Here is a 12,759-nt window from a genome sequence, read left to right as displayed (position 1 = left end):
AGCATGAATGTCCCTAACTATACCCGGTTGCTCAGAGCCTCAGCCAACCTGACCTTGAAGGTTTCCAGGGATGGGGCATCTCCACCTCTCTGGACAACATTTTCCAGCCATGTTTTGCATGAAACATGAGGAGAATTGAATACTTAATTCCTGGTCACCTAAACTGTAAGGCTATTTTCAGTATCTTGTCAAACTGTTAAATTGTAAGTAATTTTGCAAAGTAGAGAGATTTTAACAGGAAAAAAAAACCACTTTGGGCCAGAAAATAGTCTACAAGTATGGGATGTTCATCTGAAAAGTCAGAGATGTTGTTTCAGGTTCTCATGCAAATTTCAGTAAAGCTGGGCATTTTTCTGTGGCCTCGCTTGGGGATTTCTCTAAGTGCCAGCTGTTAAGCCACAGAAAAGGGAGACAGTACTGTTATTCTCCCCAGTGTTTCCTTCTGAAATTTGGTTCTGCATTTTTCAGTTGGTGTTTGCTCATCCCTTTGGTGGGAACCCCCTTTCCAAGTGCAGTGTGAAGAGGCACACATTAGCTAGGCAGCTAGTCGAAGACTATGGATTCTGTTACTTGGAATCCAGCCATAATAGCTACAGCTTTGTAAATTGGAGAAGGAGGGGTAGTTGGTGCCTTTGGATGTGGACTTTGACAAAGCCAGAGTCTCTGCTGTTTTTAGAAGTTCTAATGGGCTGTGATTTTTGACCTGTGCCCCTTTAGCTGTTCTTCTGCTTGGCCTCTGCTCTAAATAAAGATACTGCCAGATAACCTTTTATACACAGATGTATTTTCTGTTTTGTTTTCAACATTTAAGTCATTTATATAGTGTACATGAGAACTTATAAACATTGTGAGCTTATTTTTTGGAACTAAAATAGCCACATAGTAGTAGAGGAAGAACTGAACAAACTCACTTTGTTTATAACATGGTGAGAGACTAATCCAGACAGCATGAGATCAGAGACCAGTGCTTTTAATTTCCATATTAATTTTACATTTATCATAGAATTCTCAAGGTTGGAGGAGACCTCTAAGATCATGGAGTCTAACCATTAACCTGCCACTGCTGTAACCCCTAAACCCTAAATCATATCTTCCAGCGTCAGATCCAGATGCTTCTTAAACACTGCCAGAGATGGTGACTCCACCACCTCCTTGGGCAATCTATTCCAGTGCCTGACCACCCTAACAGGGAAAACATTTTTCCTAATATCTAATCTGAATCTCTCCTGTTTCAGCTTATGACCATTCCTTTTAGTCCTTTCACTGCAGGCATGGCAGGAAAGACCATCATGCTCCTCTTCAAGAGATACTGCGCTACTTTAACCACATTGTCATTCCCATTTCATGATTCAAGCAGTTTCCAAAGGACAGTGTACTTTGAGTGGTAGTGCAGTTCCAGTTCTTGCTCACCTGATCCACCAATGCAACCTCCTTCAAGTCAGTGTAATTCAGTGTGCAGATGAGGTGGGCTCAGCTTTTCTTTGCAGTCAATAGTTTAGGTGGTAGTATGTGGTGTTTTGACAAAGTCAGTTTGTAGGGTCATGGTTTAGAAACTTACTACAAGTTATGTTTCCTCTGGGGCATGGTTGGTACAGGTTTCATTCATCACATCTGGGATTTTCACCATCATCCTGCAGTGGAGTGATGGCTGTGTGGCCAGAACTAGCACTGGCTTCTGAGTCTGGCACAAATAGTGAAGCTTACACAGATTATGTCTTGAAATTATGTACACCAGAGCAGGTGAACTCAGTTATGGGGTGCATGTGTTTAACCACAGCAAGCTAAAGATTTTAAAATCTCCATCTAATTCTTTTTCTCTGCATTTAGTATAAAAACTAATCCTTTTAAAACCATCTAATAATACATTTATAATAAGATGCCTGGGTTTAATTCTTTGCTGCCAGCAGATGGAAGCAGTTCTTTGGGAGCTCTTGATGGTGTTGCTGCCCATGAATAGGAAGTTACCAGGTCCAGGGATCTGTTGTTTCTATTTTCACCAGGCAGGAATTGTGACAAAAGGACCAAAAAAAAATAACAGAGAAAGCTTTTTAAGAGACCTCACCATCTTAAAAATGCTCAGGCCTAATCCAAGGTCTCAGATTTAGCCCTGGTACTTGAGGATGCAGTTGACAGAAGAGTAATTTCTGGTTTGTACTGTATTTTGGGTTAGGATGCCCTGGTGCTGCCTCTTTTATACAGAAAAGCATACTTTTCCCACGAGAGGTTTCAGGAATACAAGGAAGTAAACATAAGTAATTAGAGATGCCATTTTTTTCTCACTTCTATGGACCTTTATTTTTGCTGGGTAATACAGAGATTTTGGGTTTCTCTTGTATGACAAGCTCTCTGATTTTTTGTATATGTTAGTACCATTCTTTACTGGTTGAAGACTCTACTGGTGCACAGAAGAGAGCCATCCCTGCAGTCTCTTCATTTATTGGAGCCATCATAGCTTATACTGGCTGAAATCAATCTGTCTGTTCAGCTGGCTGGTAGGAGCTGTGAATGGCATATGGGTTAGCACAGAATCTCAAGGAATGCAAGTTGAAAATTCTTGATCCTGTTGATCTTTGGCCAAACACTGAATTTGTAGAATTTGTGAAGTATAACTGAAATGAGGATTTGTTGTTTCTCAGGTCACTGAGCTAGCAGGCTACACTGCCCGTGTCTACAACATGTTTTCAGTCTTCGATGAGGTGAAGAGAGGCATCTACAAAAGAACTGCTGTTATTCAGGGGTCTGTAAACCACAGCAAGAATGAAGATAAATCAGAGTTGCACATTGATGGGCCCTTAGAAATCAAAGGTAATTAATTCATATTTATATCTATTTCCCAGGGTGAGGATGTGGGTGGTGCAGTGGGACAGGAGGTAAACAGAGGTTTTTCTTCTACTGCTAGTCAGCCTCACAATCTTAGTGTTGCAGAAACCATGTTGCCTTTCATTTTACTTCCTGCTATTTTGTAACACTGTGCTTATGCTGTGCTTTTCTAATACACAAAATTGCTCAATTGTTTTCTGTAAAAACGTTCAATGAAAAAGGCATTTCAACCATACTGTAATTGGTGGTGACAATATTATTCTTACACAGACAGTGCCTGTTTCCCTCAGACACTTAATTTTTTTCAGAAGGATGAGACTAACATTTTCATCTTCAATCATCACATTTTGTTTGAGGTAGAAGGGAATGACAGATTGATTCATTAGTTTTTGACAAAAATATTATGTTTTCAATGATTAAAGATCAGCCCAAGCTCCTTTTTTCATAATTTAGTGGGAATCTTCAACTGAAAATGGACTGAACAACTTTATCCTTCTCTTCACCTCCCAAATAATCTGATCAGTATATACCTTTTCTCTCCTCTCCCTATCCTGTATCTTTCTGGTGCCACTATCTTTTCTGTCTTCACCCTCCCCAGAACATTTTCCGTGTACATCCATTTCTCATTGTGCTTCATTATGTGCACTTCTTGCTATCTCTTGCATCCATCTTCTCTCTGAGGTACTTAAAGGCAGCTCCTGCAATGAGTTTTTCCTCATTTTCCCAACAGACCATTTCTGCTGCTCCCCTCTGTAGTGTTGAAAAGCCTCATTCCCTCCCTTTGGCTTTTGAAAGGTTAAATCTTTGTAGAGTTAAAGGCCCCAAAGGGCTCTCGATGAAAAACCTCTTGCAGCGATTTCAACAGTGCTGCCCTTCAGCTCAGATTTCTCAAAGGTTCTTCATAACAAATGCTCTGATGCAGTCTGGTGGGTAGGTGTGGAAATAGCTGATGTCTTAATCTTGTAGATCTTGGTAATACTTGGCTGACATTAAAAGAAATGGTATTTTATAGCTGTTGCATTTTGTCATGTACATGAGAAAAAGTTTGTAGTTCTTGGAGCAACAAAGTAATTTGGAGACTCTTTTTAGGTAACAGTACTTTTAAAAAAACCCAGTACAGTTCAGATATGCAAGTATGCTGCTCATGTACCCTTTTGGTCTCATGTGCTTAAACCCCACTGCTTTTTTCTCTGCAACCTTTCCCCAAGATTTGATTACACTACAGTGACACATTTCATCCAGTCTGAATTGCTCCTAAGTCATGGTAAGTGGCAGTTGCTCTTGAGTGGTTGTAGCTCTCAGAGGCAGCTGGCCAAGGCCAAGCATTGTGCACAAGGACTTAAGAAGAATTTAGGCCAGGTGAATCTAGGCCACAGGCTCCACACTTTTTATGACAAATCCTATTTTAATACTGTTTTTCCTTCTTTCTTTTGGTCTTGATACTTGAGAAATCACTGAAGTGTGGTTAAAAGTACACGTGCTCACATACATGTATGTTGCAATCAGACACTGCAAAGTTAGGATTAGGAAATGAGAATTAAGTTTACTTAATTCTTACCAGCTTACTGTATTTTATCATAGGTTTATTTCAACTACAATGTCTCCACTGTATCCAAGTAATCTCTTTTAACAACAAAACACTTTCTTTCCCCATAATCTCATGCTGGACACCACAGAACTGTTTTAAATAAAACTTATTGTAGTCAAAAAGAATGCTTGGGCTGACACATGGCACAGACATTTTTGGCCAGGTTGTTACAGTTTGCAAAGTTGGAAGCAATTAAACAAAGAGGCTCTTAATGGAAAATGTGAAACTAACCTTAACTGAAGGAAATGCTACCAGAGCCTTTTGTAATACACTTATCTTTGCCTTAGTTACATTTCTCTTTGTTCAGATTAGTATAAATTATAAATAGTTTTCAAATACAAGGAGGAATCTCTTTCCTTTGCATCTTGTCTATAAAGGTAATTTCTGGTTTTGTGTAGGAACACAACTGGTCAGGTTCTGTTAGAGAAGCCAATTAACAGGACACTGAGAAGTTAAGAGTTAGTTGCATTTTTTTACTGTTTCCAGGATAATTTATCTCAAAGTCTTTGTATTACAGAGTATCCAAATGTCCAGAAGAGATTGTATCTTTAAATTTGCCAGAAATCCAAATACTGAGTGTCTCTGCCTGACTGAAATGTTACACGAGTTTCTACAAATACTTACAAGACACATTTACAGTGTTAGTGGCATCAGAAGGAGATGGAGGCAAGCCATTAAATGTTTTCTCCTTTGCTCTGGTTGCCAGAGGAGACTGAAATGGGCTCTGATTTTCAGAGCTGGTAGTGATTTCTAATTAAATCCTCAAAAGAAGGTTGACTGGTCTGCCTGTGGCTAAGGCTGTCCTTGAACATTTTTACTGGTCAGTATTAACCAGCTATTTAAAACAAAATACTGTACACACAGGTAGAATGTGAATGAACATGTCTTTATTGTGCATTATGTATTTATGATACATTATGTGCATTACATTTATGATCAAATTTAGGTTTCATTGCACACTCTTGGCTACTTCTGACAGTGTCTTTCTGACTAGCTAAGATTTATTATCCAGATTTTCCACTGGGGAAACCTGGAACACATAAAGGAGCTGTTTAAAACACCAATTCATACTTCTGAGCCATGCACAGAGACTGTCACAAATCATTGCTTAATGAAAGGTTTCACAGACTCTAATTTTAATTTTTTTTCTTTCTAGGGAAGGTTATTGATGTTGATCAAGGAATTATTTGTGAAAATGTTCCTATTATTACTCCGAATGGCGATGTGGTGGTTTCCAGACTAAACTTCAAAGTAAGATGATATGCAAGAATCCTCTGATTGTTGCCATCACATTAACATAAACAGCACAGAATTCATATACCTTATGTTAAGTACTTGGAGGAGCATATGGATAAAAGGGGAAGTCCAGAAAGGTAGGCATAGTAGCTCAATAGAGGCAGACATATGTAGTTTATCCTGCTCAAAGAAAGAGAAGAGAGGATTTCTGGTGCTGTTGCCAGGTGAAAAAGCAACCTGAGATTTTCAGAGGTGTGTGTGGGAGTATGCATCCATCTTTAGTTAATTGCAATGAGATTGGGATGCTTTACTCACATTGGCTCCTTTAAAAGTCTGAGGTCACAGCAAGAGTGAAACAATCGAGTCTGTGGTTTCACTTGATCACCACCAAGAGCAGTGCTGACTGATAGCTCACATAGTTCACAAGCCCAGCTCGGGAGCATTCAGTCAGTAGAAACTTGTATGGTTTTAAAAACCTGTTCCAGATACCTCTCGGTACCTGCTTACAATGTTAATGAATGACCTTTACTGAATTACTCCATATGTATCTGGATCTGATGTTCCAGTGCAGATGTTATCTTTTTTAAAAAGAGTTGAAGTTATGAGAACACTAACATGAACAACTCGAGCAGGTCATTTAATTTTGCTAAGGCAGAGTGTTCCATTTGGCACCTCTGTGGTGTAGGAATTAGGAACTAGGAGGAAAAGGTCCTAGCTATGGCAAAACTTGGAGTGACTTCAGTGTAGGAGTTTGAGATTTGTAAAACTACAATTTTGTGATCAAGGAAACATTTATATTTATTACTTGACTCAAGAGACAGAAACAAAGAAAATATAACAGTCATCATAGTTCTGTAAAGCCTAGACAATTGCACTGTGATTATGTATAAATATACACTCATATATACACAGGGTAATATTCAAATTGCAAAAACAAAGTGCATCACAGCCAAATGAACACAGGTGATTAAGTGGAAAAGGGCAGTGTGAAGTAAGTTTTCCAAATCCTTTGATTGGCCTCCCATAGCTGCTGTTAATATCCCAGCTAGGCCCAGTGCTGCTTGGTGTGCCTTAACACCTTTGGACCTAACCTGCATTAGAATATTTGATTCTGACTGAGGTGTATTGCAGTGTAATGTAATCAGTGTGGTTTGTAGAAATACTCAGACATAATAGAGATGATTTTCATTGTCTCAGCCCACGTGTTATATCTAACGCCACTGTTTCCGGAATAATTGCTTGAATATGTGCAGCTAATCAATAAAATGGATTGATAATTTGCTATAAATGCTCATGTAACTCCCTCCTAGGGGGTCTTAGACTGTCTTGTGCCGCATAATACTGTGTAGTAACATCTGTGTTTTTATCTCCTTTGCAGGTCCAGGAGGGAATGAATCTATTAATCACTGGACCCAATGGCTGTGGAAAGAGTTCACTCTTCAGAATTTTAAGTGGTTTGTGGCCTGTGTATGGAGGAGTTCTCTACAAACCCCCTCCCCAGCACATGTTTTATATACCACAAAGGTATGTGTCCTGCTCGAGGTGATACCTTCTATCTAGTTACATGAATTTTGACCTTGCTTCTCTCATTTTCAATCAGTGATGTGTACAGGCAAGTTAAAAGATGATAAACACAGCCTCAGCTGTGTGGAGTGTGCTAAAAAAACCCCAAGATCCCTTCTCATTGGTGATGCAACTTCATTAGTCATTGGAAAAGGCTCACATACACTCGTGTTGGAGTCTGTGTTCCTCTGATAGCTAAAGTCCTGGATGATTGGGATCATGGGAACAGACAAGAGTCTGAAAGAAATTTGAAATAGAGCTAATATATCTCAATCCTGATTTCACGTTAAAACCAGAGATCAAAACAAGTGAGAGGGTTTTGGTTCCTAAGTGTTGAAATAGTATTTAAAACTTCAATTTTCACACTACAAGACCAGAATCCAATCCAGTGGTAATTGCAGATTGCGTTTTGAGTAGTATGTGCTCATTTCACTGAAGGAGTCATGTCTGTTTTGTGCTTCATTTGTATTCTGACATGCTGACTCTCAGTACATATTTTAATGCCATTTATTCTAGAATATCTCCTTAGAGACCTCTAACTATGTTGTTTTGCAAAAGCAAAATCAAACACAGAATCTTTGCCTTCTGCAGTTTGTTTCTTCCCATGGGCAAAAGAAGTATTCATAGTACAGTTTGTAGTCTTGTTTAAAAAGTACAAGCTATTAAGCTGAATGGAAAATATTAACTGATTAGTAGATTTTCCTTGCTGCAGGTGAAGGTAGCAAAGAACACTCTGTAATTTTTTCAAGTATCTGTATAATTTATTGCTAGCCATTGTGTCATTTTTCTGATCCACTCAAGGGTTTTATTCAGGAATTTGGAGCAAAATGCTTTCTTAAATGTTTTTCAAAACAGTATTGCAGAATTTTCATTGTGTGGAACATTCTTCAAAACAGTTTTATTCTTACACAGAGTGAAAACTATTCTGATTTTTTTTCTTGCAGAAAATCTTAAGTTTCTTCCACTTCCATCCTCTGTGTGATCCCAGCCTTTACTCAGATGTGGCTAGCTTGCCTACACTCCTTCCCCTTTACTTATGTCCTCATTATTCTGTGAAAGCAGACTCACCTTGGGTTCAAGCACATTTGCCAAGGTGCTAGTTGAGGGGATTGAACCACATCTGCTGTGTTTTCATTTCCATAAACATGGTTCTTTGTTAGCTGCTTCCCCTAACTGCAGTGCTGGGTAAGTTTGTCCAGCAGACCTCTTCTTGGAAATGTTTCTAAAGTTTTGGTCAGAATTCACCCAACATCTTTGCAGCCCTCTGTGACCAAAGCCTTGTAGATGATTGGCATAAGTATCACTCACATGCAATCCGTCCTAACAGCATCCCCCAGGGGAGAGGTGTTGCTGTGATATCTTTGGGACATCTAAGGGACATTGTCATAGCTTGGCTCTGTGGCTCTTTTTGTGAGCAATGTGCTTCTGGAGGGTTTTTAGGCAGTACAGAGGTATTCCCTGCCCAAGGGACAGAGCAGTGTCTGGGTAAATGAGGCAACAGTGAGTGACAGAGGGGACTTTTCTGCAAAAGTGCCACATTTTGTCTGTGGCTGAACATTCTGAAGTCTATTTTGGGGGACAGTCAGTTGAGGTTTTTGCCTGTCTCTGCCTCTAGAATACATTTAGAACTTCTGTAGTGGTTTGTAAACTGTTCTGAGGTCACCAAATTAAAAAGGCTTGTTTTCTAAAGTCCTGCTGGTGCAACACTTTTGCTTATTAACCCTATGCAAATTCTTGTTTGATCAGGATTGCCTTCTGTTTATCTTTTTTACACATAATTCTAAAACTTCAGGCTGAAAAACATTACCTGCATTGCATTTTATCTTGTAATATATTTCAGCATAACTTTAGGGAAAGTTGATCATGTTGGTCTGGAAGGTGTTCTGGACTGGCAGGATCTGGGAGGTGGGAGGATGATATCACCTGGCTACAACCTACCTCGCTGAGTAGGTGAAAACTGTGACCTAGCAGAAAGCTCTTGAATTAGTGGATGTCCATCAGAGCAGTGAGTTAGTGACATCACTGTGTTTAAGCGTATACTTTGTCTCTGCTCCAAAAACATGGCACATGGCTTTCCATGAGTGGAGTTACCATTCAGCCTGGTAAGAGCTTACTTCTGTGTGCCTGTGGGTGAGTGTAATTCTGCAACAGACCTTATTGAGTCAAACTTGGGAACCTCATCTGCACACATGAATGGTGGGGAATACAGTGACTACTGAGTAACAAAATGCTCCACAGTAAATAGGAGCTCACTGAAAAGATTAATTTATCATCCCTCTTTGTAATGTTACAGCACAGTATTCCAGAAATGTGTGGGAAATCACGTGTCTTTGCCGAGTTCAAAAGCTACACACAGAAGCATGATTTATTAAAAAGTGAATCAGCTCATTGTATACTCCAAATTTAATCAGCACTGTAAACACTTTATAGTTGGCATTACTGAGTGGTATGTAGGCCTTAAAACAGAGCCTTAAGAGTCCCGGTCTTTTTGGGTTTTAGGTTGCTTAGCATCATTTTACTGTTTTTTTCTTCATATTTTACTGTGAATCACTGTGAGGTTGTTTTTTTCTCCCTTATATATGGCTAGGCCTTGCAGAATTTGCCTTTAATCAGTTCTGGTGGATGTTGATGAGGCAAACTGCCCTTTTGGGGGTCAGGGTGAGAGAAGCCCAGGGGTTTCAGCACCTCTGCTGCTGTCTGTGATGGGCCCGTAAAAGAGGAGGATGGGCAGAAGAGAGGGAAGTTTTAAGAGGCTTTAAGCAGTCCAGCATCATTTGGTGCCAGAAGGAGCTTGTTGGATCAGTAGTAGGAACTGGTCACAGCTCAACAAGTTGTTAGGTCTCATTGGAGCCTCAGTAACAGGCAGAGTGTTGCTCTTACACCTTCTACTTTGCTCTCTTTTGCAAAGTCAGTTTCATTTGTGTTAACCACATCTTTGCATTCGTCTTTTAATCAAGTGGCCAAGAAGGTAGCATGAATGAAAAAATAAATGCTTGTGGTACTCTACTTGGTAAGGAATCATGATTCAAATCAGAATTGATAAACATAATCTTAAATAATAAATAATTAACAAAAGTATGTGGTGGGTAACATGAGTATGGTTGCTAAAGATATAACCACAAGATGTATCTGTAGTACTTGGGGAACTAATGAAGCAGTCAAGCCTTTCATAGTGTATCAAGCAGTGTATCTGAAAGTAATCTGATTTCTCCAGACCCTGCCCTGTTTCTACTCTGTTGATCTTAAACATGGGAGGAGACTCCATCTCCATGGAATTAATGACTCTAGCACACAATTCCTCCTAACATTTACTCCATCCTTTCTTGCTCTCCAATTAAAAGTCTCAGCTCTTCCAGTTGTAAGGAAACATAGATTCTGCACATGTTGGTTCTCATTTCCTTAGTTCTCCATCACTTTACATAAATGCCAGCAGAACTGCACACCTACATGCTTGCAGGTTACCTTGACAACACCACAAGAATATTCCTCAATATCTTTGCACCATAAAGCTGCAGTAAAGCTGTAATCACTACTGGGTTATTGATATAAATTGTTAATTTTCTGCCAGCTGTGTCTTATTGTCTTATTTGCATGGATTTTCATGCAGTCTCTGTTGGTTCCATAATGTTCTATCATGAGTCTTCCTAGCAGACCACATATCTAAAATGTCCATCTGTATTTTCTCTGTCTTTTTTTAAGGACTGATTCATATTTGTAGAGCTGGAATAATTCTTCATCCATAATACTTCTTTCTCTTCATCCATGGTCACTGTTTTTTCTCTCCAGCTTGCTTCTACCATTTATGTGAGAGGTGTGTTTCTGCAGTAGTATGCATAGTTTCTCTCTTATTTTGTGTGCCATTTCAGCAGAAGACCAGCCCACTTTCTCAGTGTTCCCAGTGATGGTCCAATTCTGTATTCTCTCTTTCTATTGCTCAATTCAAGTAGATCTCTAACAGTTCTTTCTTTCAACACCAGGCTTATCAGATCCTAAAATGGAAGCAAGCAAAGATGAACTAGTATGAAATGTTGTTTGTTCTTTGTAATTTAAAATTTATATTCCTATATCTAGCTGCCTTCTTATTAACACCACGTATGGAATATAACAGTTTAAAGGTTTATCTGACCCTTCTGAGCTGTTTGGTTTTGTATACATCTGCTCTATTTCTAGTGTTTTATCTGGGGTTCCTTTACAAGTCTTTTCCTGTCTGGCCTTTTTCCTTCTGTATTCTAAAAATATACTTGGCTACTAAACAAATTGCATCAGCTCCAGATATATATTTCCTCTCCTTAGCTCTATTGAGTAATCCAAATGTCTGACATGATTTGCCTCAGGTAAGTTCAAGGATATTCATCATGTGGATGAAACCAAGCAAGAATGTTTCAGTTCTAAGTGATATAAATAATAAAGTGATAAAATAAGAGTCATTTTTACTTTATAAGCACATGAAAATTTGAAGATTTTAGTGTGATTCAAAGATTATCTTAAGCATGGAGGTAGTTAGTAGTGTCCACTGTCATCCTAAAAGAGTTCTTGGTTACATAAACAATTTCACCTTGCAAAATCATTGTGTTTCACTTGCAGATACCCTATATTACATATGAAAGTTTGTGCATATGGAGTACATATATATATATGGTTCTTCTGTGCAGACTACTCTCTCATTAGCATGTGGATGGTTAGAGAAGCAGCCTAAATGAAGTGCTATGCAAATATGCCCATGCAAGTTGTGTTGCCTCATCTCATTTAGGTTGGCTCAGATGTCTCTATGCTATGTTGTATTTTGCACATCCTAGTTTCTTGTCAGCTAATGCTGCTCTGTCTTTAACTATGGTCCCTTTAGTTGGGTCAGGTGGAATTAAACTGTACTCTGAACATGCCAACACTGCACTAGTGATTGTCATTGCCCTTCAGCATTTTGCTGGCATTACACCACCACATCGACTTGTTCCTTCAATACTTGGCCATCAGTTCATGTCATGCTGTATAGATACCTAATCCCTAGCTCACTGGATCTGTCATACTTGCTGTTATCAAGTTCATGGTGCTCCTTTTCAGTGTGTTTATTTCCAAAGTTCACCACTTATCTGACAGATGACAAAAAGGTCTGTGGCAGATAGCATTCACATGAAACATAACACAACGCACTTCGGTTTGCTACTCTTTCGATACAGGTTTGCTTTCACAAATTGCTTGCTAGTTTGTGTCTTCATTTTTCTTCTTTTTTTTGAGATCAGTTCAAGGCATCCTGACTCAGGTCTGCTGTTTGTTAGAAACTGTGGCCTTGCATCTGACAGGGTTGTTAGGCTGTCCCCTCAGCCAGGGCATAGCTTTTCCCGTTTCATCTTTCTGGGTTTCCTATAGAAATGCTTGCACTTCTTCCTGTTTGAAGGAAGTCCTGTCTTGCCTCACCTAGAAGAGGAAAATTCTTGCCTTGTTGCCCTGTAGGTTGGCTGAAGGTTTGTCTGCCAGGATCACTGGAAGACCTCTCCATTTCCACTGAAGGCTCAGTCACAGCTGTAAAGTTTGAATCTTTTTAATTAGGTCTGTGT

General features: G+C 39.2%; 1 protein-coding gene across 1 annotated transcript in view; it reads left to right on the top strand.

Annotated features, from left to right (window-relative positions):
• The first annotated feature begins 2,610 nt into the window (after nt 1–2,610).
• LOC103798128 (ATP-binding cassette sub-family D member 2-like) overlaps nt 2,611–12,759 on the top strand; it is a 32,005-nt gene continuing 21,856 nt past the window's right edge. The window contains exons 1-3 of the mRNA XM_009070372.1: nt 2,611–2,805; nt 5,565–5,659; nt 7,023–7,168. Coding sequence (XP_009068620.1) covers nt 2,676–2,805; nt 5,565–5,659; nt 7,023–7,168 — 371 coding nt within the window. The 5' untranslated portion in view covers nt 2,611–2,675. The remainder of the gene's footprint in view (nt 2,806–5,564; nt 5,660–7,022; nt 7,169–12,759) is intronic.

Source organism: Acanthisitta chloris, unplaced genomic scaffold (genome assembly GCF_000695815.1).
Source record: "Acanthisitta chloris isolate BGI_N310 unplaced genomic scaffold, ASM69581v1 scaffold222, whole genome shotgun sequence".
Classification (NCBI taxonomy): domain Eukaryota; kingdom Metazoa; phylum Chordata; class Aves; order Passeriformes; family Acanthisittidae; genus Acanthisitta; species Acanthisitta chloris.
This window is presented reverse-complemented; position numbering and strand designations above follow the sequence as displayed.